This window comes from Centrocercus urophasianus, unplaced genomic scaffold (genome assembly GCF_019232065.1).
Source record: "Centrocercus urophasianus isolate 14NV4802_14NV808 unplaced genomic scaffold, USGS_Curo_1.0 seq_10, whole genome shotgun sequence".
NCBI classification, from domain to species: domain Eukaryota; kingdom Metazoa; phylum Chordata; class Aves; order Galliformes; family Phasianidae; genus Centrocercus; species Centrocercus urophasianus.
Genome location: NW_024884142.1, coordinates 81,696,582 through 81,722,119, shown reverse-complemented (window position 1 = coordinate 81,722,119; position 25,538 = coordinate 81,696,582). Strand labels below are relative to the sequence as shown.

General features: G+C 40.1%; 1 protein-coding gene across 7 annotated transcripts; it reads right to left on the bottom strand.

The window, feature by feature from the left end:
- Positions 1-1,398: 1,398 nt before the first annotated feature.
- Positions 1,399-25,530, bottom strand: RCOR3 (REST corepressor 3). 7 transcript variants are annotated; one of them, XM_042824066.1, is made up of 12 exons: positions 25,402-25,530; positions 23,575-25,279; positions 21,351-21,428; positions 19,601-19,653; positions 17,675-17,836; positions 17,201-17,325; positions 16,397-16,493; positions 13,131-13,349; positions 11,400-11,477; positions 10,568-10,625; positions 5,188-5,429; positions 1,399-4,756 (listed from the first exon to the last, which is right to left on the bottom strand). In XM_042824066.1, exons 3-12 carry the CDS (start codon positions 21,391-21,393, stop codon positions 4,412-4,414), a joined length of 1,422 nt encoding a protein of 473 aa, XP_042680000.1. In that variant the 5' UTR covers positions 21,394-21,428; positions 23,575-25,279; positions 25,402-25,530; the 3' UTR covers positions 1,399-4,411. The 7 variants fall into 7 exon arrangements, with proteins under 7 accessions (XP_042680000.1, XP_042680007.1, XP_042680015.1 ...); XM_042824073.1 differs by lacking the exons at positions 23,575-25,279; positions 25,402-25,530 and adding an exon at positions 19,365-19,489 and having other exon boundaries at positions 21,351-21,380; XM_042824081.1 differs by lacking the exons at positions 23,575-25,279; positions 25,402-25,530 and adding an exon at positions 19,370-19,489 and having other exon boundaries at positions 21,351-21,380.
- Between the last annotated feature and the right edge of the window lie 8 nt (positions 25,531-25,538).

Below are 25,538 nucleotides of genomic sequence, written 5' to 3'. Positions count from 1 at the left end.
GCGAGGAAGCGCAAGCGCCGCCGCTTTCGGTTTCATGGCAACCCCGGGGCGGGGAGAGCCCGAGGCGGCGGGGGTTGCGGGGCGGCCCGGGGCGGGGTAGCGCGGCTGCGGCTGGAGCTGGGGAGGCGGAACGGTGGGGGATGGCGGGAGGGGTCGGCTCCTCCCCTCCTGCCGAAATAAAGCGTATCGCTGTTATTATCTTTAGGAGCGTCCCGGTTACTCGGGGTTCCGCCTGTCTGGGAAGTGCACGGGAGCACCGCTCGGAACAACTGGCGTCACGTTGCTGTGAGTAAACGCGTATAGCGGTGAAGGAATAGATCCTATGCAGGTGGGGTGGCGCTCCTGATCTCCATCCTACCGACAGACTTTTCAGCTCCCCCGGAGCGCCTCTTCCAGGTACCGCAAGGTGTGCCGAGGGGCCACCGAGCAGCGGGTCGGACCTTGCTGCCACCGCAGTTCTGGAGAACAAAGCAGCAGGGTGCACGGAGATCCTCATCTCGGGGTTACGTGGGTGTTAACCCGAAAGGAGCCTTCTGCACCAGTAGCAGCAAGGCTAAAATAGTTTTGGTGCCCGGTTCTTTTGGTATACAGAACTACACGTAAGCAGATTTATTTAGTCTTACTTCAGTACCTATTTTAGGATGTCTGTTATTACAGTGGGGCCAGTTGCTTGTAAGTAGCATGGATACTGCTCTCTACAGTGTCCTTCTCCTCTTCCCACCAGAGTATAGACTCTTTCTCCCTTATTCACTAGTAGCTCAGCTAGAATTTAAGTTGTGTTAGGCTGTAATTGGGCATTAAGAGGTATTAAGGATTATATTTTTGTTCTGTACTTCACATAGAACTCCCTGTTCTCAGAGCAGATCTCTGCCATGCCCATGCCAGCTTCCAGTGCACCCCGAGAAAGGAAAACAGGTTTTTCTGCTTTAACCCTGGAGAGAGCTGGAAGCCCATCATGTGTATTACAATGCTCCAGTTCTATTTAGCACATTTTACAGTGTGCCATTTTGCAGCGTAGCTGTGACAGCTGATTATTCCATTTCCTTTTTGTTTGGAAACACAAATTGATCTACATCCTCTCAAGAAGTTCCTCTTGGACCTGGCTTTGCTCTGTGACACCATTCCTGCCAAACAACAGTTCTCACTTCAGCCCATTCTCTTCCTTTATCAGCAAGAGGCTTGGCCCTTTTCTAGTACCTTCATCCTCTTCTCTTCGTAATCCCGTGCGATTCCTACTCAGGCTCCCCCCTAGGTAAGCTACAGCCTCATGGTTGCTGGGGGCTGTGAACTTTCCAGAAGGAGAATAAAGACAAAAACCAAAACTTAAGAACACAAGTCACGGTAATTCCTTTCACTCATCGTCAACTGTGTAAGAAATTAAACTGCTGTACGATGACGTGCAATGTTTAGTGATTGATTTTATTAATGCAGGAATACCTGCTTCACTCCATACCCATTCTGATTTAAAGTGCAACAATTAGATCTGATATTTTTGTACATCCATACTTTGCAAGCGCTGTTCCTCAGACGACGTAGTTCAAATTATGCCTTGCAGTTGTAGAACCTGTCAGTTTTAGTACCGTTTTGCTTTATTAACTAAAATAAACTGTACAAAAAGCTGTAGAGTTACATTAGCTTTGAACAATGTCGGATACACGTTCTCAGCCGAACTTTAGTGTGCAAACATTTTACATTTTTTAAAGTGACAAAATTAAGCCAACCTTGAAGTCAGAGTTCATTACTACATTACAAAAACAGGAGACGAGATATGGCAAAAGAAATTCCCCACCGAAATCAACACCATTGTATAATTTTATTTCTAATTCTTAAAAAAATAGAAATGAATTTAGAAGAGAATCACAGTATAAGGGCCCTAACATATTAGACTATTACCAGGTACATAAAAATAGAAGACACAGATTTCTTTGAAACTTTAATCCTTTGATTAAGCAGCAAGCATATCACTCTCCAGGCAAACACTGCTTAAAACAAACCCTACCCCCAAAAACAGGACGTGCAAACTGTATGCACATACTCTGCAAAGCACACAATAAAGACATTTTGCTATGTACATACTTATTTAGTACTACAAACGCTAGGAAATCCCTACTGTGTGCTACAGTGTTTGTAAAGGAAGAAATACTACCCATCTCTGCCCCTCCCACCCCCTTCAAATACAGCACCTTTGCCCAGTTATAGAATATTTAAACAAGATTAAACTGAATTACAATGTACTGAACAGTTTTATAGCAGTTGGTGGCGGCCAACTCTACTGCAACACCCAACATTCTGCATACTGAAGTCTATTGACGAGACAAGACAAAAATTAGCAAAGGTACAATACACACACCTGGGAGACTCAATGCTTAAAAAAAAAAGAAAAGTGAGAAGTACTGGAGATGTGCCCTATCCCTGCTAACAACTGAGATACGTATGGATGTGGAAATGGATTTCCTATCAGTTTTAAAAACCCGTCTGGGAGCAGCCAGATCCGTACATGGCTGTTGAGGGACACTAAGGACTTCCAGAACAAACGATTCAGCGATCACACGTTCCTCAGCACTTTGTTACAGTGCTGCTTTTCTCGGGAGAGAGGTCATCTGATGCTCACATAGTGGCTAAGAACCTACTCTGATGCAGAAGAAAATTCCTAAGAAGGACCCCTTGTATGAGACACCAGTGCACTGCTGAAAGCTGTACGGAAAGAAAATTGAGTTTGATCTGAAAATATTTGTGAGCTTAACCATAAAGGTGAACGCTTTAATTGCAATTCAGGTCACAAATATAAATCCCTAATACTAGATTTACAAAGGTAATAGGATCTGGTGCTGTAAGAACTTTCCTTTGCATAAATGAAAAGTCTTAGCCAACTGCTAACTGGTGGTCAAACCACCACATTATCTGCAGAAAGAATGAGGGAGAGCACATTCCATTTTCAAATGTAGTTTCATCTGAGTCATGGGCAAATCAAGCTAGTAACACAATGGATTTAAAAGGACTTTAAACACCAGGTATAAACAAATAATTTTCTAGAGCAGCATGGCAGTTAGCAATGCAATGTTTTTCAATAGCTTGACTCAGATCATAGTTTCAAATGCTGGTACTGAAAATTGAAGCCTGGTTTACTTGGAAGGGAGAGGCGTTTGCTTTAAAAACAAACCACCAAAAGAACTACTGCTGGGCATGAATCAGGGTTTTAGACAAGAAAAATGTAGTAGTAAGTACCATGGAAAATAAACCCCAATCTTTTATTCTCCTAAAATGGGGCAGCCATAATTGATACCCAAATGCAGGTTTTGCTAGTGAATAAAACAAAACAAACCATGATAGCCGTAAACCCAGCCCGCAGATCTGCCAGCGATAGCAGAAATCAGACATTTAACACCGGGCAGGCAGGCAGCAGAGAGCCCTATTGCTACGTTACTCTCCTACCACCCTCAGCCTCTGTACATCCATCATACATCCTAGGCAAGATATCAATGATCTCGCGAATACCAACGGTGAGCAAGATGTTCTCAGAGGACTGAAATTCTGCTGTACTTAGATTAGAAGGGTCAGCAGAAGAACTAATTAAACGGATGGTTCTTGCTAAGCAGTTCCTCTGCTGTCATCCCCCTGGGTGCTGGCAGTTGCTGCCTCTCCCCAGCCCAGCCTACAAGGGAGAGTGCAGCAGGAAACTGGACTCCTGTTTCCAGACAGCTTCTATGACTAGAACACATGTGATGTTTAGTATGTTTGGTACAATAGCTCACTGAGTTTTCATAACACACTGGAAGAGGACTATTCAATAAGAAAGTACCTTTTTTAAACAAGAAAAAACATTCTGGGAAAAAACATTAAGAGAAGAATCATCTACCTTTTACAATTGCAAGAAATGCTTCTACAGATATCTAAGCAGGGCCAAAAATTCTGAACCTAAGGCCATTAGGTTTATTTTTTTTTCTCCACTAAAAAGTAAAAAATAAAATAAAAATTACACACAGAAAACCACTACATTTAAGTCTCCTACAATATTACTTATTCCTAGATTTGCCAGCCTACTTTCTTGTAGTTAGATGCTCGACTACAAAGAACCATAATAAAATAAATAGAGTAAAAAAATCAGTTAAATGAAATCCTGGTGTGTTGAAAATCGACTCATGTATGAATTTAGCTTCCTTCGACAGTTATTCACATAGAGGAGGGCTGTGTATTGTAGGCATTGTTCTTCTGTACAAGTCTTCTACAAAAAATATTTTTACACAGGTGGTCATTCACGTGGTTCCAGTACTGGTTATTACCTTGCTCCTCTGTAAGACTGGTCTGCTACCTGTGAAGGCTCGCTTTTTTTCTGCTTCTTTATTTTGAAAAGGAAAAGTACCTTGATGCAGTCTTTCAGATGTAGGAGTTAGCATAATTCTGCTTTATTTCTTCAGTGCAGAGTGGACTGGGATTCTGTCTGAATTCCAATCAGTGAGGGTGGCTGCTGGCCGCTAACGGTGGTCAACACCGGCCTTGGGTTCAGACGGGGAGGCATGGAATTAGCTGGGCGGATGAGCGGTGGGGGAGGCTGATTGAGAGTGGGCCTTGGCTGAATAAATCGCGCCTGTTGTTGGAGCGGCGGAGGCTGACGGTGGAGAGCAGGAGCTGCAGGAAGCGCTGGACGAAGTAACGGGGGTGGCTGATTTAAAGTTGCCAAGGGAGCGGTAGGAGCTGGAGCAGATGCCTGCGCTGGAGGTGAAGGGCCTAAACACTGAGTGGTCGGAGTGCTTTGCGCCTGCACAAAGGACAAAGACAAGATCGCGTGAAGAGCCATCCCAGCCGGAACGCAGTGCCGATGGGGTTGCCACTGTCCACTACACAGGAAACAGCATTTAAAAAACAAAACCGAAAAACTGAGAAGTTACTGAAAAGAAATCGCCAACCAAAATATTACAGACGGCAGAACTAAAAATATCTATGAAGCAAGAGTCTTCTTTCTAGAACAAGAACTGTATTTTAACAATAAAACAGTAACGTGATCGTCACTATGAAAGGTGCGGTCCTGTTCCCAGCGGGTTAACGACATTGGCTGAAGTTCTATGCAAGCTTATCATCATTCTTTAGAATGTGGTTTGCCACTCCACACCAGTTAACCTTACATTACATCACTAAATAAAATGCTGTTCCTCAACCCATGCTTACTTATATCTGGTACACAAAACACACCTCATCTTCTTCATCAGTGCTCTTTCCTGATGGCACATTAGAAGTATTTTTTGTGTCCTCCCCTAAAGCAGAAGCATCACCATTAGAAGCCAGGGTTCCTTGTTCCGCTTCCCATTCCTGCAATACCTCCTCTAAGTTAAACCGACGCCTGTAGTTTACAAAGAAGTTCTTCACTTGGCCAACAGTCTTGTTGCCAATTACATCTGCAATAGCTTGAAAATCTTTACCATATTTGCGGACACCTGGAAGGCAAAGTAAATAACATAGCTGTGAAGGATCAGTCAGACACAGCTACGTGTGATGTATTTATAGAGATCCTATGGGAGCTGCAAACCAGACTCACTAATTAGGAGGATTTCTCAATTAGGAGAAGGCCTCAATTTCCATTAAGACAAAAATATTTAATTGCATAGCTATCAACACATAAATCAAGAACTTTATTAAAAGGTCATTACCCACTCTTCTTAAAAATCCTGGCTTACTCACCAAGCCTCCCAGCCTAAAACCACAGAGATCTGGCCTCTGACAAACCAAGTAAATCAGTGTGCTTGGACTAAAGGCAGAAGCCCAAACTAAATTCTAGAAAGGAGAGGGAGGGTAACTGAATATATGTGTATAGCTGTAACAGGGTACAGTACTAGAAATGCCAAGTGGCAAAAGTTGACACAGCTTTTGTCGGTTCCCTCCACACCAGCTGCCCACCACCTGTGCAGTAGCTGGTCAGCAGGAGCGCTGAGCACAGGGGCACAGTTCTGTACGTCACCATACACTGCTTATTCCTCCACTTGTGACACGCTGTACTGGGGCTAAAGAGTAATTGGCAAGCATTCACTGGACAAAGTCGTTTTAAAGCTTTCATTCACCATTCAAGCTGGGTAAACAAACCTGGGGCTTTGGACAACCACCTAGAAGAACACAAATACAAGCAGCCAGTGGTATCTGTGTCTAAGATAGCCTAGCACCAGCCTCCAGGATCAAATTCTGCAGCAAGGAGCAGCGGGACAGAAGATCTTTGCATTGTTCTTTTTACCTGTTTTTATGTCAATATCAATATGTTATCAGCACTCCACAAGAAAACACTGCTGGTCCTTTCCAAAATCCCAACAACGCTTTTTAAAGTTCTAAAATGACATTTGCATATTATGTGGCCAAAAAACAAAAACAAAAACAAAACAAAAAAAACAATTTTGTGGTTTAACACTAAAATTGGAATTAAAATCTGAAAATGTTGACTATGTTTATTTAGGGCATTAGTTTAGTTTCTCATGTCGCCTGCTTCAGGAGAACATCCTCATCCTAGAGCACAGTTGCACAAAGTTTGTTTTTAATCGCAAGTGGCCAGAGGTGTGGCACCTAAAGAAATAGAATGTTAGGTGGATGTACTCTAAGGTACTGCAAGGCTCTCCAGTCTCAATAAATAGAAGACTATTTCGCTCTTAGCTATGCATGAGTGAATTACCATTTGACTTCTTATGGGAAGCTCCTGATAGCTACAGTGTTTAGAGGACAGGCACTCCATCTCATCACAGAGCTGACGTTTGCTCCTGATTTCATGTGTGGCTTCAGAAAATGAAATAAAATATTCAGAAAAGTGAGAGTTGTTTCAAATCTGAGAGCTATGTATCTTTACAACTTAGACCTGTTAAAAGAGTATGACCTTCATCTTTCTCTGATGTTTTCTATTGTCTTCATTAATAGGCACTCCTGATGTGGCACTTACTCTCACAGCAATTTAAGAGACCAGTTCAGCTCTGGGATAGTAACAATTAGTGCAGCTGAAGGTGATGTTACAACTGTCAAGAGCTTGGCAACATTACAGTTTTTTCTTGGGCACACAAAGGAATCCAACCACTCTGGCTGCCAGAACCTCAGAAAGGAAACAAAAGAATCTAGCAGAGAACTCCTGGGGGAGCACACAGGTTTCTGGGCAAGGCAAACACAGGAGGGATTTGGCTCTGCATCAAGTATTAGTTAAACCCCTAAACAGCTGCATGAACCCACTGAGCACTCCCTCCCGTGTTTTAATATCCTTGGATTGCCCTACCATTACCGCTGTAATTTATAATGATCATGAAATGTCTACTGCAACTTATTTACACGCTGTAGAAATTATCCAGTGAGCAAAATGCCCAGCAGAACAAAGCACATTTTTGTTCAGGAACTAGTTCAGACTTCTAGCAATTTCAGGGTTGTCTGTTATTAAGCTGTCTATACCTCCCCTTTACCTGCAGAGCTGAACCTCCTAGCTAATTTTAATTGCAGTTGACAGAGACAAGCCTACTTCCAAGCAGACAGTTTGAAAACAGTGCATCGTGCCTTCAACTGAGAACCCAACTATGAGAAACATCTAAAGAAAAGCAAACGTCAGTTTGCTACACACAGCACTACCCATCTTGGACTTTTCAGAGTGTTATTTAGCACTGCTATAGCACTGCCGCAATGACTTTATCTATAAGGATGTAATAAAGCACTTCTACATTGCATCAGAAACAGAAATTCAGTATATCTTTTATGACATTTTTTACACATAAGATGTTGGCACATCTGTAAGTGTTGATGCTAACTCATCATTTTTTTCAAATCTGAGGACATTACATGCACATCCTTATACAAATTCTGTGCCAAACAGCACCCAAATTATTTCTGAAGTATTTAATATAGTATTTAGTAAGAATAATTTTATTAGGCTGCTGCAAGAGAAATTCTAAATTCTAGCTGCATAGCCTCTCTTCACAGGCATGAATGCCTCCCCAAGAGTTCAACTGAAACAAGCCTTGATGGTGGGAATCATTCAACCTTCTCTGAACTTCCCCAGGTAGGAGTTTGCACTTCAACTTATGCACGCTCAGCAGTGTTTCATCTTAAGATGTCTAAATCAAAGAAACTCATAAAGCTAAGTCTTACATTGCCTCTGCTATCCAATGCTGCGCAGCACAGCAAACGATGCCAGACACACAAAAACATCAGCTTAGGCTCAAACAAATTAACACAGCATCACAATGAGGCAGAAACAGTTAACCACAACCTCTGTGTTACAACAGCCACAGTTACAATGTAGTATCATTATGGTACTCCTAGCAACTAGCTTACTTAGGGTTGGATCTTGGTTTTCCTAACTATTTTCCACTGCGAAAATCAAGCCTGCTTTTCACTTCAAATTTTGCTCTTTTGAACAAATCTTAGTTTAAAAAGATGACTGCGCTCGCACATTTCTGTACACAAATAAAGTTTGTAAGTTAACAAACTCACATGGCAAACTGGCCCACTGCATTCAATGACTATTCAGACAAAGTCAAACAGTAACTTGATTAATACTGCAAAAGGTTGGCTCGAAGATCTAAAGTCTGAGTTCTTGATCCCAGTGGAAGCAGCCATGCTGCTTTTAAGATTGCACACACTCAGCTCTATTCTTCTTCTTTTTAATGTCATCTCTTTGTTCAGTTACTGCCAATCTCCTGAGATTAGCCCACAGACTACAAGGATTAGTTCATGTTTAGAAAAAAAAAACACAGAACTAAAACTGTACTATAGCAGATAATTTTTCTGATTCCATGGTAGGAATTAGAGAACAAATTCCAGAAATGTCACCTACCTGCTTAATGCTGATCATTTTTGTAAATTTATTGAACTATGTGCCAAAATACATCAATGTCTTTGATGAACTGAATCAATTTTAAGTGTACAAACTATATGTCCCCATGCTTGGGTCCTTCAAACATTAGGCTTCTAGTTCTAGCAACTATTTTGAAGGAAGGGATCAGGGGCCGTGCTGTTCCTCAGCCTGGGGGATGGGATGTTAACACTTACAACAATCATATGCTGGGAGGGGATAACAGAGAAAGATGGGATAAAAATATTCATGCTAAGGTGTTCTCCTTTCCCCGTATTAGATAGTGGGCAATGAAAGACTCTATAAAGAAAACAATACATAAAGGAAGATCACGGAAATTTGGTGAAAATGGATTTCTTCCAGTAGGCTTCTCATCCTATCCTTAAGTATTAGAGCTAATTGTCTTTATAAAACATTCTGTCAAGGAGAGACTGGAAGACTAGAATGCCTCTCCAAGCAGTTGCCATCAATCCTTTCTTTTTTCTCCATGCTCCAGTTTTCTCATTTCCATTATTGGTTACATTCTGCCATAGCTGAGCAAAAGCTCAATGCATTCTTATTACTTCCCAAACAGTTCCTCCTTGGTTAGAGCTCTAACAACTAAACTCCGAAAATGGAAGGTGGTATGAACCCATTTACAATGAACCTGGACTTTCCTCACTTCTGCAGCAAGCATTCTACCTACTAGAGTATCACATCAAAGACAAGCACCTCCTCATGTTGCATTTGGGAAGAAAATTAAATTTTCTTAAATTTAATTAAAAATTAAATAAAATTTTTAGCAATACTGAAGGAACTTAGGACAGAAAACACTTTGGAGATGCAAATCCCAGTTTCAGAGGCACCATTCTCTTCAGCACTTCCATTCACATTTTGAAATAAGCCTAATTTCAGGTTCATTCACCTGGCCAATAACTACCAGGTACGTACAGCTGGCAACTTTATACTGATACACTGATCAAATGGAAGTTTTTTTTGTACTAAAATTGAATCTTTCAGTTTAAAGGAGGTGAAGAATACAGGGATACATCATATATGCATGTAACCGAGCTGATCTGTATTTTTTTAGAAAAGATGATCAATAGACATGAATCAACATATAATTCAAAACAGTACCAGGCTCTCTAGATATATCCTTTGCATGATTCTTGATTAGGCAGTGCATGTTAAAGCAAGACAAGAATCAATTCTCCTTCGTATAAATGAAACTGCAAATTAGCCACATCAATAAACTACTAGAAATTTTTGGAGTTTTCTCCTCCAATGAGACTGTTACATTAGCATCCACTCAAGACTATTACAGGCCCCCAGTGGGTAGATATCTGCTCTTTTATTCCCTTACAAACAGAAAAAACCAACTGTTCTTTGCTGTAATTTTACTTCTGACTCTTCCTACTTCAAGGATATGGAAAGATGTCTTAGAAATGTTTGCTTCAAATGTCGTTACTCCAGCTAGTACCTCAGTCTTCCACTTTGTAGAAATTCGTGTAAGGTTTTTTAGAAGGTGATTGAAGGGAATTTTCTGTATTAATACAGCTGTTAAACCCAGCTTATCTTAAATCTTAAATAGAAAAGCTAAGTGAAAGACTAGTGATGTGATGCTTGAATGAATATGCTAAACATTCTCACTACTTCTGTTGTTTTCCCAGTAACTTCCTTGTAAGACCAGGTAAAAGTCCAGCTTTCTTTAGAAGGAAATATAAACACATGCCTGAACACCTCTTAGAATCCTTTGCATCATATCTCAGGTCACTACTACTATTAACATACCTTGTACTGCAAGAAGCTGCTCTTCTGTGGTCCAACGGGCATTGATTTTCTGATTAGACTATTAAAATTAGAGAAATGGCACAAAGATCATTAAAATGTTTCAACAGCTGTAAAATATCTGAGCATTAGAATGTATTTTAGTTGCATTACAGATTGTAACATAAGGAAAAATCTCTTGCATATAAGCCATAAATTTATAGTTTTGCTTTTGTGAAGAGGAAGTACCATTTAAGGATTTGAGCACAGGTCTAAAGCAGAAGAAAAGCTACTGCTGTATTACAGTTCCTAATTTTACCTCCTATATCAGAACTTGTGCACAAGCTAATGATCTTTATGCAGACAGAATTTGAATTCATAGTTAAAGGTACCTAAACTATTAGAACTTGGCATTGGGGGTCTTTTACATTCGCATTATGTCTCATATGCAAGGCTTTCAAACAGCCAGAAAGAAAACTTCTGTAGTAATCTATCATTCACTTCAAATGCCCAAATCTTACGTACACTGCTGTTTTCACAAGCAGCACAGAATTTACTGCTAGCAGTCTACATAAACCACTTCTAATCAGAAAAATGAGTCAATTTCATCTCCCTGTTGTCATAAACAGATACTACATTTCAGTTTCTTCTGCTTATTGGCTCTGCCAGTAAACACAAAAAAAGCCTACTACTAATTCCTTATAGAAGACTGGACAGACTCACCACACCATGTTATTCAATGGATCCTGTTTAAGCTGCTGCTGAAATGCAAACGCTATGCTGCAGCAAAACATTTCTGTAGCTTCCCACTAATGTAAGTGCAAGGCCACAAGTTCTGATATTTATTCTGATTTACCTCAGGAGGTTTGAATTCTTCAATCCCGCCTTCCATTTTCTGTTTAAGTGCACTGTTTACTTGCTTAGCATTTTGAACCTTGGTCAAAAACAACAAAGTTAATCAGCTCCACAAAGAAAGTTGGTCACTTTACACATATATCTTCACTAGGATTGCCACAAGTGTACCTCCTAAGTTAGAAAGAGAAATATTACGGTTTAAGGCTTCACTACTTTTAACCATTTTTTAAAAAGTAAAAAAATAAAAATAAAAAGAACAGCACAGTTCACTACAGAGAGAAAAATATTCAAGCCGGTTTTTCAAAAGAACAGGTTGTCTGCAAGAATATTAAATGAAGGACATAAAACACAAGTTTTGATAATGACACATCTGTTCTTGAAGAATGCTGCATATACTAGACACAAAATTCAGTTCCTGGATTTGTAAGAGAGATGTACTGTATAGGCAAACTTCTTCCTTCTCCAAAAAGTACTTTGAAAAAGAAGAAAAGAAAAAGTATGAGATGTTTCCAGTTAGTTGCTTATGACAGACTGCTTTTTATTGATCTGTGGTTGTGATTCCCTTTATGGATGCTTGTTGGAATTACTGAAAACATGTAAACAAAATGCCTTAGCCTATAGAAAGAAGAGAATTTCTAGATTGTACTTATACCTAGGTATTTATTAATATATCTATGAGCCATTGAAGCCTGACAGTGATGCATGTAAGGTAACATAGTAAGAATGTAGTTTTGCATACTGTGTTGCACATTTATTACAAGAATCAGTGTGGACACAAAAGCAGATGGCTCAGTAGCAGATTCCAAAGGCTGCATCCCTGAGATCACTGCAAGAAAAGAAGAGAAAGAAACCTCAAGGATGTAACTCACCTACACTCAGGTTAAAGAGTGAAACCCAACTATGCTATTTAGTCCCAAAGTCCTGCTGTAATAGAAAGAAGCATATTTATCCTGCAAAAGAATACAAGGGAGCAAAAAGCCCAGGAAACCCTTTGTTTACTCCATGGTTTTGCAACATGGCAGCTCTTAGCTTCTTCGTCTACATAAGAAGGCAGAAATTCCAGGAGATAAGCCTTGAACTTGTAGCCACGTCGCTCCCAGGAAAGCAAGCATGCACATACTGTTGTGCCCTTAAAAGCTGAATAGACTGTTTCAATTTTAAGTGCCAGAGATTAACTTCTTCATGCAAAGAAGGCAGGCACTACAAGAAAGACTACAGATTTAATAAAAAGCAGAAAGCTCATCAACTCAGAGAAATAACAAGGCCCATGGTTTTTCTCCCCTTATATTTTTATGTTATGTGGGGTACCACAATTTGGAAAACAGACACGATTTTAAGCATAACAACTTCCACCGCTTCACTGGTTGTATTCTCAACTGTTACTTAAGTGTTTTTCCCAAAGTAAAAAAAAAAAAAACACAAAAAAACCTCCCAAACAATTACGACTTCAGTTTTCTCCTCTTCCCAAATAAATACTATTTTTTTTTTCATGTCATGCTCCCCCACCCCTTTTTAAGAGGGTTGTCTTGTTCTACATTATCCACAAAAGCAGAGAAACAAAAAAGTGAAACTGAAGAACAGCTAGTGTCCAGCATTTCTGGAGGTAACTGTGGAACAAAATTAGGAAGACTCACATTAAAGATGTTTCAGATTCTTCACAGGTAATCTTATAATCTACAAAATCATTACAGGAACAAACTGAGATGAAAACAAGACCAATAACCCATGGTACCTGTCGCTTTAATGAGATTAGTTCCATATCCAGCTGTCTAAGAATTGTGTTGGCTGCATTGGGACTACAGGAAACAGCTATCACATCTTCCTGGGTCAGGTACATGCCTTTTGGTGGACGGCATTTGGAACGCTGAGAATGGTGGCGATGCTGCAAGCTCTGATACTCTCTTCTACCCAGCCCTATCTTGCTGGTCTGAACAGGCTGCTCATTATTGCCCTTTAATTTACAAGAAATAAATTATTAAAGAATAACAGCATTTTATACAGAACTTTTCTTAAGAACAACGAATCACATAGCATTGCAGTGTCATACTCAGGACAAAAAAACCCCACACCTCTAACCTAACATCCTTCCCTGCACACAGTAGCCAAACTAAGTTTTGCAGATGAGGTGATGTAGCACAATAGTCATTTGCTGGATAAGTAGGCTTAGAAACATCCATTTTTCAATCAACCTTTTTTTTTCTTTTTTTTTTCCCCCTTGAACATAGCTGAAAATTCAGAATATGGTATAGAAATCACATCTGAATATTGTTGAGAGGACAGGAATCAAGAACTTCTTATGTACACAGAAGCTAAATATATATACTACATGTCTAAACCAAGTAATCAGTGGGTGCATGCCTTGACTTTTGGTCAGTAATGGAGGCATCAGGAGATGGTTAGGGAGAGGAATCAGAGAAAGACTATCAGGACTGGCAAGAATGAACTATGGCGCTTTTCCCTGTTGCAAGCGCTCTGACTTGGAAAGCGATACTGCTGTTTGCTTTTTGAGGGGATTTGAGGTTGGGAACAGACGATGGATTTACTTTTATAAAATAATACTTTATAAAATTCCATGTAATTTAGCAAAGTTAAGCCTTTGCTTTTCATTTCTTTGAAATGGAAAGGGACAGTAGAGAGGAGATAAAGTCATTCCAAGTGCTGTTTTGATATATTTGGACACCTAAGAGGACAAAGTTTCAGCTTTGCCCTTTACGGACATTGTTGCACATCAGCTAGTCTGTATGCATATGGCTCTTACAGAGCAACTGAGCAGATTACCTACAGACCTACTGGAATAGAGAAGGAAAACTGACTCTCCCTGTAAGCATTTTTTCAGTTTGGAGCAGAGCTGAATACCAGAACAGTGGTAGGATTCAGGCTTTTGCTACCCCACGAGGCCCCCCATTGCTCCTCCCTGCTGGCATCCATGCAGGTTAAAAGTAGGTGGTCATCTGATCACAATGAAGAGAAAACAAATTGCAGCAGCCATGATTGTTATCTTCTGGAGCATTAGCACAGATTAGCAAAGAGTATTTTGCTCTTCTAAGCTTGACCTTCTGGCACATCCTCTTCACAGCTAACGCAGTATCTTAATCCAGTCCACAGACTTAATAGAGGTGATCTTAAAAGCACTTAGGATATTTGCTCTCCTTCAGAGTTGATGTAGAGCCTTACATCTTTGACATTTAAAAATGTCAAGGTTAAGTTTACTTCTAGCCCATTTATACAATTTGTTTTCTAGTTCAGCATTGTTCTTTCAGTGCGACATTGCAGTTCCCTTCTGTTCAGTCTGGATTTATAGAGAGAACATTCTTTCAAGTGTTTGTCCTGCCAGGCTCGAGCATTTGGCTTGTTTTAGGTTCGTCTGGTAAGATAAAGTTTCCATTGCTCTTCACTTTCAAGTAGTCTAAGGAAGTACAAGTATGTATATCCCACTAGAAGTACATGATCACAAAATTATCTAATGCAAATCCAAACAGATCATCAGAAACTGCAGACCTCTTCATCCCGTTCCTAGAAATCTATGAACATGCTACTTTCAGTCTGGACTGTGTGACTTTTGACTCAAACAGTAACTAAGGAAATGGAATCAAAAAAGCCATTATTTACAAGCAGCTTAGGCAGTAAGCAAAACCAACAGACTGTAAGAACACTGTTACAAATGGCAGACTAAAAAGTAAAAAAATATCAGGGCTTGTGCCATTTCAAGTCCTAAACAACACATACGGGCAAGTGTATGGGAACTGCTGAGTCACGGCCTGAACCTCTGATTGATCACCTGAGGCGAGCCATGAGTCAGCCAGAGGAGCACAGGTGAAGGCAATTCAGCTGTGCTGCTGGAAGGGGTGGAGCCAGGCTCCAGCCCTCCTGGACCTATTTAAGAGCTGGCTGCCGGTAGGGAAGGATCTTGTCTGGAGATTCCTCCTTCTGGCGTTTTGTGGTGAGCCCAGCATAAGGGTAAGCCTTCCGTTTATTCTCTCTTGTTATCATAGTCCACTTTGCCTAATTCTCTTGTTTATTTTGTGATTGTAACATCTTGATATCCATTGATTATACAGGCACGTTAAAAAACAAAGTGAAATCTCAAACTCTTTTATAGGAAGGGATCTTTGTAATTGTCCTTTATTCCTTCCTAAGGCAGTTAGAGAGAAAAAGTGATGTTGAAGAACACCGCAAAACTCAGAATAGAATCTGGTACCACCAGTCTCTTACTTAGCATCATTCCTGTTAGAACAGAAATGAAGTTTCTTATGAAGTTTTATTAATAATCCCAGATCCTATAGGATATTGAAATTTTATGCCATCTTTCCTCTCATTCTCCAGGAGCACGAATGTTCAAATTTTAGGAAAACCACAAAGGCATTATGTTGATCAAGGAAACAATTGAACATTTATGCACTTAACTGTGCTTTTCTAGTCTTGTTCATCAATAGCTTCAAGTTAGCCCAAAGAAAAACAATAACCTCAGTACACTCTAAGCACAGCACTCATCTATAAAGCTAACAGCAAGTGCTCATTTAAGGAGGCTTTTTTTTCCTGTGCATTTACTAATAAGAAGCATTTCAATAAAACCACAAATCAGTTGAAATGCAGAACCTCGTTGTGTCTTCAAAAGAATAAAAAAAGTATTCTTAGGAAAAAAAAGTCATTTAATTAAAAAATGCAAACATTTAATTTCCAGTAATTCACAACCAGTAAAATTGCAAGCACACTAACAAGACAGAGTTAGGGGGAATGCTGTTTTAAGAGGTAATTATGGTAGTGATAGCATACATCCCTAATGAAACTTCAAGATCTTTAAGGAGACAGTGACATGTATTTGCTGTTCTTTGGTTATAATACATATGTACACATAGTTTATATTGGAAGTGATCAAAATCCTGATCAACTAAAAATCCTGTGATGTCATCAGGCAGTGAACACATAGATGTTAAGTCTCCCTACTGTGAGATTCTTCATAGTAATACAGTCACAGAAAACAAACAAACTGACATTCACCATTAAGTTATCTGTTACCTCCTTTTTGGCTTCTTTTTTGGGATCATAATCGCTATCATTTCCATCCATTGGATGAGGTTCTTCTACATCATCGTCACTGAGGAGAGATGATAAGAAGCCAGTCATTCTAGCCATTTTTGAATCCCAGATATGTATCTTGCTAAGTATTATCTACTCTAAAATATCTAAGTAATCAAGATTTATGGTTATATTATGTGACATTTCAAAGTTACATGCAGTTTTCAAAATAGAGCTGTTACAAACATATTTCCTTATTACTATTACTAGCAATTCTGAACTATAGTTTCAAAGCCACTTGTAAGACAGTATAACTGGTACTGCTGTCAAGAAATTGGTGTCACCTTTTTGCAGTTCAACCACTTGTGTGAGCATCAACACTTACACAGTCAGCTACAAGGCCAAAAATATCCTTTCATTTGTCCAGTTAGCTTTAACAGATCAGTTTTCCAACCACTGCACCAAATTTATGAATAAACACTTGTTTAAGTCTGTGGGGAGCAGAAGAGGACACTAGAATTGGGAAATTCAGGACTACTTTTTCACTAATTTAAAGTGCTTCGGAGAGGGAAAGAGAAAAAAGTAAACCTGCTATTTTAATTCAAAGACAAAAAATCAAAACCAGTGATCTACACAATAGAATTTCTGACTAACATGAATGTAAAAAGAAAGTTTTAGATATATCATGGAAAAAAAAAAAAACAACTTGAAAAGACTTTTACCTTTTTCATCTCATTACCTAAAAAGACTTCAGTCTCTAATTAGCTACTTAAGAATATGACTTACCTGTCACCTTGATTATTTCTATTAGCAAGCTTTCGAGCCTGTCGATCCATCAGACTTGTCCTCGAGCGAGTTTTTTTCCAAGAATAGTAGTATTTTACAAGGCTCGCAATCGTCTTGTCTGGAAGCTAGAAGAATTCATTAACATATTAATACAATTTTTTGTTAACATTCCATGTAAATTATAATTCTGTTCTATTTACACCCATCTTTACCTAACTATCTTAAATGCATGGATGAGACTGAAAGGAGAGATGCATTTAAAAAAAGCTGGGAGGCAGGGCAAGGAGGAACTTATTTTATCAGAGGAGAAAAGCTACATCTTACACAATACATGGAGAAATTATCTTAGATCTTATGTTCTAAGTTGTTCTCAAAGCATCTCTGCAGAAATCGGGACAAAATTTTAGCCCCGTGGGAGCCTTTGTTCTAATGCATCTGAACTTCTTAATGCTTCTGATCAAAATGTCACTTTACCATTTGCTGGATCCTGTGAAAGCTCTTTCCGTGGAAGCTAAATGCTTGTTCAAATAGGACTTTGTCTTCAACTGTCCATTCATCAGGGAAGGGAGTGAAGTTAGGGAGATCCGCAAGGGACTTCTCAATATTGTGTTTATGCCAAAACAACATGCCGAGAGCCTTTGAAAAGAAATAGTCCCTTTTTGGATTTAGTCCATTTTCTATAATGTTGAGAAAAGTTACATTAACACAAGAAAAAAAAAAAAGGCAAACATTTACTTTAAATAAAATTGACCATCAGAAGCCCTTCTCAAAATACATTGGCAATTTTGTTGGCTATGTACTCATAGGCTACAAAATTCTCTTTGGAGATGGTGTGCAGAGTGGGCACATCTGTACTTCATCATTAAAGCTATGATAGTGAGATAATTTAAGGTTGGCATGGCAGCAGTACGTCTAAGGTAGCACAAAAAAGGTTGACAGACTCGAATCTGACCTGCTTTCTTTCTTTACAAGCATGTATCACCTACACAGTTCCATACAGGCCTTCAAGCCTTTATTACCAGCCCACTCAAAAAAAAAAAAAAAAAAAAAAAACTTTTCTGCAGCCAGAGGATCATCCAAAATGCAAGTTTGAAAGTTCAAAGTGAGAGTAGTCTTTCTACAACTCTCCAATCCACCAATAACAGCATGACCACTTCCATGTCACATGCACCTAATAGGAAATGGAAATTTAAATATATGTTCTTACATAGTTTCATTTCTCAATATTCTTAAAGAATTACTGACCGTTTAGACTTACTGCCTGAGAATCAATGACAGATTTGATGCCAAGTCTGGCATGGGAATTTGGCAACACAGTCCACTCAGTTTCAAACACACAGTGCAGACATGATCACCAGTTGTTCCATCAGCTCTCCAGACCCCTTCTAACAACCCAGATATAACAAACCTCTTCTCTTGTTAAAATGGCAACCAACAAGCACCTCTTGCAAAGATAATTCCTGTTTCCCTGAGAAATACAATATTTCATACTATAAGTTGCTTTGAAATTTAGTCCTCTTGTAGACTTATTCTGAGATCCCTAAGCTCCATCTCTTCTCCAACAGAAGCCAAACCACATATAAACATTGTCAAACTGCACTATTCTAGGAATCCTAGTGTTAGCAGCATCTTAGGATAGCACTAGACTTGATGAGCATTAAGTCTTCACTGTTATGAGCCTTCATCCTCCAAAACTTAAGCAAAACTTAATACAACATGTTCCAACTTGCATACCAATTTTAGGGGGGTAATAGATAATCTCAGTTTTACATAAATTGGCTAAACTATTAAGAAAATTACAACACAACTATGTGCAGGTCAGCAAAATTTTAACCTATACTTCCTAACGAGATGTTGACTGGAGAGTATTAAGAAACATAAAAGTAATCTTGTTTGTTATCCTTAAATGTAGAATTTGATGCTGATTCCCTGTCTCTGGGGGCAAAAAAGTAAGAAGTCTTCAAGTTTTGCTTTTTTTTCCTTTTGTTTTAAATATGCAAGAGACCTTACCACTTCTGACCCTATTGCAACTAATGGTTCAAAATTCTACCACATGTGAATTGGAGAATTAAACACTGAATTTGCAAGCCACTTTCCTAAGAAATTCTTTAGCTAAATATACACACACAATTGCATGACATGCCCAGTGTATCAAGAAACATACCAAACCTTTCAAAAGTGCACATTACAAGCTGAGCATGTCATGAAAACAAAGAGCTCAATCTTTTGCAGAGAATCCAGACCACAACTGTATGCAGATCCATTTAACTGCAGTGTTTGCTGCCGTGCCTGAAGAGAAACAGCGTTAATTAATGGTAACCAAGGGGAAAAAAAGAGTTGTGTTATACTTTTATATTTTAAAAATCCTTTAAATTAGCACTCTCGCTTCACAGCACTTACCTGTTCCACATTGTATCCATGTTTTTCCTTTGCTATTGCTATATATTCATCCACTGTAACAAAGCAATGTCAAAATTATTCTTTAGTACTTAGAATTCTGCTACAAGGCCCCAAAGAATTAGCCATCTAACATGGGAAGAGAGTCTTTCCATGCTTTAATATAATACATAGGCCCAGGTCCCTCTAAACATTAAGCATATGTGTAGCTGTATTCAAGCAAATAAACTGCAATACAACATTTAATTTTTGTGAAGTCTGCACATCAGTTAATTCTCACAGAGGTTCAATTTTTGGGTTTCATTTTTCTTTTACGTCAGAGAGCAGCTGTTTAGAGAAAGGCAAAGTCTTCTTGGAACCCACTCCAAAGAACACAGACGAGTGCTTGGATACCTGGGTTAGCTTTAAATTGAAGTACCTCTGCTGTTCGTATTCCCAAACGTTAAAAATTCGTGTAGTTTATTGTAAGTAGATTCTAGATCAATAATTACACATAGCCTTGATATTGATATAGTTAATGTTAACTAATTTTAAAATTAATTATAACTGCAGCATCAAGCCAATGTACAATACAGAATGCAAAAATTCAATAATCAAGTTATCAACACTGATAATGTTTTTAAAATCATATTTATGTATATCACTGCCAGGTTTGAGCTGAATATCATCTATCATTATGCAGTTAGATCTGATGGAAGTCCTGCTAGCTTTGATCTTCAATACATACTTTATTTTTACAGAAAAAACCTCTTCCCGTTCACTCATTACAGTTCACAATTAAGTGGCAACTAAATTAAGTTAAAAGGAAGGACAATTGAGAAAAGGAAACAATTATATTCTTGCTACTCAAATGAACCAGAGATATTCCTGGCATGAACTATTGCTGCAAAGAGTTAATTGTACCTTAAATGAATGAAGTAAACATTCCCTAATCATACTTGCAGAGTATTTTATTTCCAACTGTTCTGCAGTGGTTGAAGGTGTGTTCTCTCAAATGCAAAGGACACTAACCTCTAATTACTGACAAAATACAGTAACTGCCCTGAGGATCAGATTCTCATAACTGCATCCTCAAAAATTTATTTCTCTACATTACTTCATAGGAGTTGAGTTTAAACTGGATTAAACAAAACTGATCACGTTTATCTAGGTAATTTCTGTATTTCATAGACTCGTTAAGGCTGCAAAAGACCACTAAGATCATCTAGTCGAGCCATCGAGCCATCCCCCCCATGCCCTCTAGGCCATCTCCACATTTCTTGTACACTTCCAGGGATGGTGACCCCACCACTTCCTGAAGCAGCCTGCTCCAATGCCTCACATCTTTCTGAGACAATTTTTTTCATATTTCAGGTCACTTTTTACAGGGAAAAAAAAATGATCATTTTTTCCTAGTAACACAGAAGCAATAATCTCTTGAGTAGGGCCTTAACAAATCTTTCCTTGAATATATCCACTGCAATTCCTTTTCCAATGAATTTAGTGTGTCAAGTTCCTCACAGTTAGATACTTTATTTCTTTATTAATAACTAAAAGGCTTCAGACACTGATCTGAAACACACAACACATCCAGTACAATTCAAAACAGAGACTTAACTACAAAATAAGGTAGGGTCCCTTTAGTTTGCTAAATAAAAGCAAAGCTTCTTACAAATCTGGAATTCTACTAAAAAGTCAACAGCAAACAGGAATTCTAGAAATAATTACTTAATTTAACTTAAGCATTCAAATTCCTAAGCAGAACGAGACTTACACTTGGCATCTGGAATATTATGATATGGTGACCATACGAGCATCCCTCCATTATCTTTATCAGTGTATTTTGTGGCACCTGTAAGAAAACAAGCAAGTCTTAGTGTTAATAAAAACATTCTAGAGAACAGCTGTTCATGGGACACTAAGTTAAAAGTCAACCACCTTGAGAAGCCCAACTCAACTAAGGTTTTGATTTCCATAGCCATGTGATTTTGATGTTCACAGCCAACCAATCTGCGCTGCTATAAACGGTAGACAGATTGAAGGCTCTTTTTCTCCTCTGTTTCTGCTTCTTCTCTGCCTGAACCATAGCAAGGGAAGCAGTTCAAGTGACAAATCTTTCAGGGGGACAAAGCAAGTTTTGCAATGTTGATGTGACTTTGTACAAAGTACAAAAATGTTTCAGTCTCTTTGATTTGAAAACATGTGTTTAAAGGAATTGCTCAATACTGGAAAAGCATCAACTAATTAATAGTATGGGTATTCTATTTTATGGGTATTTCACAAATGTATTCAATATTTCAACTTCTGAAGACATCACTCAACAACTGGAGCATTTACACCACTGTCAGCATGAACTTCTTGAGGAAGCACCTTGGGGAAACTCTACTCGCATCTTTCCTGGAGAAGAATATTTATTTATTCCCTCAAATAAGTAATTTTTCACTCCGGTTTAAGCTCTCATCCTTGATATTTAGATTCTACATGTTGTTGAGAAACAAAGCAAAGAATGAACAGTGCTTTGGAAGAGATAACTACTTGGTGCCTCCTAATCATATGCTAAGCTCTGTTGTTTTTTGCTGTTCAGTTTGGCAGCGTTCTGAAGTTGCTATCATCTTTGCAGTCTTTAGATCCATTATGATTGTAAACTCAAAAACTCAATTAGAAACACTGAATGAACTCCTGCGTCTGCTGAAACACAGGTAACTGTAATAAGTTTAAGAACTTATTGCGGTACACGGAAGCCACAAAGCATCCATTTCAAAGCGTAACACACCAAAAAACCCCCACCCTCTCCAAGTCTAGCACAAGAGCAAATTCTATAGCATAACATTAGAAAAAGAAAGTAGGAATTTTTTAGTCATTAGGAAAGCAATATTCTCACGAGGAGTGATGCAAACATGTCGCCGCTGTACCACCTCTTCATCCAGTTGTTTTCTATCAGAAAAGAACGATCGTTGCTCTGTATCCCACTCTCTAAAAGTAGAAACTAGGATGACCACTAGAGAATACATCAGTTTATCAGGCTCTCTCCTTCTGTATATCAAATGCCCGAACTTAATGTGACCAGACCCTCAGTTTTCCCTTAAGAAAATAAAGTAATAATCCTGACAGACACCTGCAGACATGTTTATGTCAAGGACACTGTCAGCTATTGAATACTGAAGTACTCCGGTTAACAACCTACGTCCTGAGCCCTGCCATTTATGCCTCCAGGAGGGATCCCTCCAACTCCATAAGCAAGATTAGGGTTTTTCTTTATGAAAACCACTTCTTGTACTTTGTGTCCAAGTGTTTGAGTGAGCAGCACTCTCCCACTCCTAAATAAAGGCTGAACTGCTTCCCAAAGGCGGCGTGCTTATGATGGGCAGAGGCTGGAAATAGCAGGCAGCACCTTACCCACGGCAGGTAAGAAGAGCAGAAGCGTATGCCAATAAGGAAGACAAAATCCATTAGCTACACCTCAGACACAAGTCTCCCCTCCCCAACCACACTGAGCTACTTTGGAGAAGGTTTCTGCACTTTGGCTGCTGCCAATGCTGTCAAGAAACAGTGCTGGCTGGAGATGACAGTAAGCACTCCCTACGGCTTCTGTAAGGGAGCAACCACAGCACCAGACTGACAGCTGCTACACTGCAGTTTAGCATTAGCAGAAGTCAGGTGTGCTTGGAAAACACCGCTCTGTACGTGACTATAAGTACTGAGACTAAGATGAGTATCTGGAAACATACGTGACTTAATAATGGCACCGGGGGTGTCTGGTAATTTAACTTTGAAACCCAAGGACTGGACGTCTTAAAATAAATAAATTGGGGACTGCGAGGACAGATGACATCGAACACAAAGAAACTTCTACGTATTTCACCAGGCTATTTCATTACTTCCCTTTAACAGACTCCATTTTTACATAGGAAGGTTAGAAGGAGAAAGATTAGAAGGATGTACAATGAAATGAAATCCATAAGCAACCTTAAATGCTCCAACAATCCTTCTCCACTCACCCCCCAAGAACAGGGTAAATGGAAGAGCAGCGTTTCAGCACTAAGCAAGCAGAACTCATACTAAAGCCTTTGTGAACTCTCATTGTACCACGGCCTGCCTGAGTCAGGACAGCATTGATTCTTCAGCGTGAAATAAAACTCCACAGGCAACCATATCACAGGGGCAGCCATATCACGGAGGTCACACAACAGTACAGCACCTTTCCAGCAGTGGCATTCTCCATGGCTCTTTCCCTAAGAAAGAAATTGGACAGCCCCCAGTGAGGACCCAGCACCGTGATACCCTGCTATGTAGATGGGTGGGTCAGAAAGCCGAGGCAGAACGTTTTGCCTTGGAAATATGAAGTACTACAGGGAAATCAACAGGAGGAGACCAAAACCTGGGGCGCAGGAGATGGTTCATTAACTCAGCAAATTAGGAGAGGGGATCTAGGGGCTTTATTTTATTAATGCCATTTATCACAGCAAGTAAATGGATCTCATTGCTGTTACATCTAGTGGTGATTCCAAGTGCCATTCCCACATCAGCTCTGGCTCAAGGCTTGCCTCTGCAAAGGGGTGATGGGTAGAACATGGGAAGAGCACATTTCAGCTTCTCCCAGCTGCTGTGTTCAGCCACTTCTTGCCCCAAGAGACCAGCAAATAGCTGATTAACCTCTTTTTTAAACAAATTATCTTCAACATTTTCCATCCTGAGTTCACCTATAATACTGCCACAACTCTAACCATGAATGTTTTCTTCCTCAACACATTGTTGCAAAGCGTCACTCACCAATATTTACAAACTGACAAAGTGAGGCCAAAGGCTCCCCTTCGGGTTCTGCTCAGAGTTCTGTGGGCTTTGACACCACCCAGTTCTATCTGGGATGGACTCCTGCCTCACAACTACCTTGTTAAAGAAGCATTTGAAATCAGGTAACCAAACACATATCCCAGCATAACGGGCAGACTGTCAGGAGAAAGGGACTCAGAGGAACTGCAAGAGGAAAAATCATGGAAGTGAGTAAATTAGAAATTATGCCTATATCCACTTATGCAAACCCACAGGTACAATGGAAAGTCCATTTGCTACATCAAAATACAATAAAAACAAGCACACCAATAATAATGCAGGTGTATATGTGACAGGACAAGAGCTCAGCTTTGCGCCCAGCATCCCTCAGAGAGGCCACCCCAAGAGCCAGCAGGAGAGAACACGGGATCTTGCTGAGAGCTCCTCAGTTTGGTAACACAGTAAGGATGCATCCTGCTTTTACACACTGTGAAGTTTTCTGTGTAATGTAAAATTTTGCTGTTCCAAAGGAGTCACCATCCGCTCAGCCCAAGGATCGGGGTTTGTGCACTCAGAACAATGCTATATGCCTCTTCTAGAAGAGTTAACCAAAGGCGAAAGGAAGGCCGTGCATTTTTCCAGGTGGCCTGTAGGAAAAGCAAGCCCAGGCTGCACATTAGAGGTGATCATTTTTATTTATTTCCACGGAGGCGGCGTTAAAAGGAGTGGTGCGGACGGCGGGCCCCATTAACAAAGGCCCCGGGCAGGCGCCCCTCTCGGGGAAGGGCATTCCCCGCGCCCGGCCCGCATCCATCCCCCCGCCCGTGGTCTGCGGGGACCCGCGCCCAGCGCGGGGGCCGGGGCCGAGGAGTCACTGCGAGGAGCTGCGGCCCAATCCTCTTCCGGTAGGAAATCATCTGACACCCGCGGAGCCTGTTCGGAGAGCAGCGAAGTCAACGGTTCAGCCGAGCATCCCCCGGCCCCGCGGCGCCCCGAGCGGGCGGCGGGCAGGAGGTGGCCGCGCACGACGAGGCCGGGCCGCGCTCGGGGCTCACCCCGGGCAGATGCACAAAGCGGGACGGAAATCACAAACCCGCCCGACGCCCCGCATCCCTCCCAATCCCGCACCACGCGCATCCCTGCAATCACAAGGAGGGGGGAAAAAAAGGAAAAGAAAAAAAAAAAAAAAAAA

Coding starts and splice junctions, on each gene's coding strand:
- RCOR3 (XM_042824045.1), bottom strand. CDS start 21,558: ATGGCTATGGAAATCAAAACCTTAGTTGAGTTGGGCTTCTCAAGGTGG. Junction 17,326..17,674: donor TTCACAGGATCCAGCAAATG/GTAAAGTGACAT, acceptor GAATTCTTCTAG/CTTCCAGACAAGACGATTGC. Junction 16,494..17,200: donor AGAAATAATCAAGGTGACAG/GTAAGTCATATT, acceptor ATCTCTCCTCAG/TGACGATGATGTAGAAGAAC.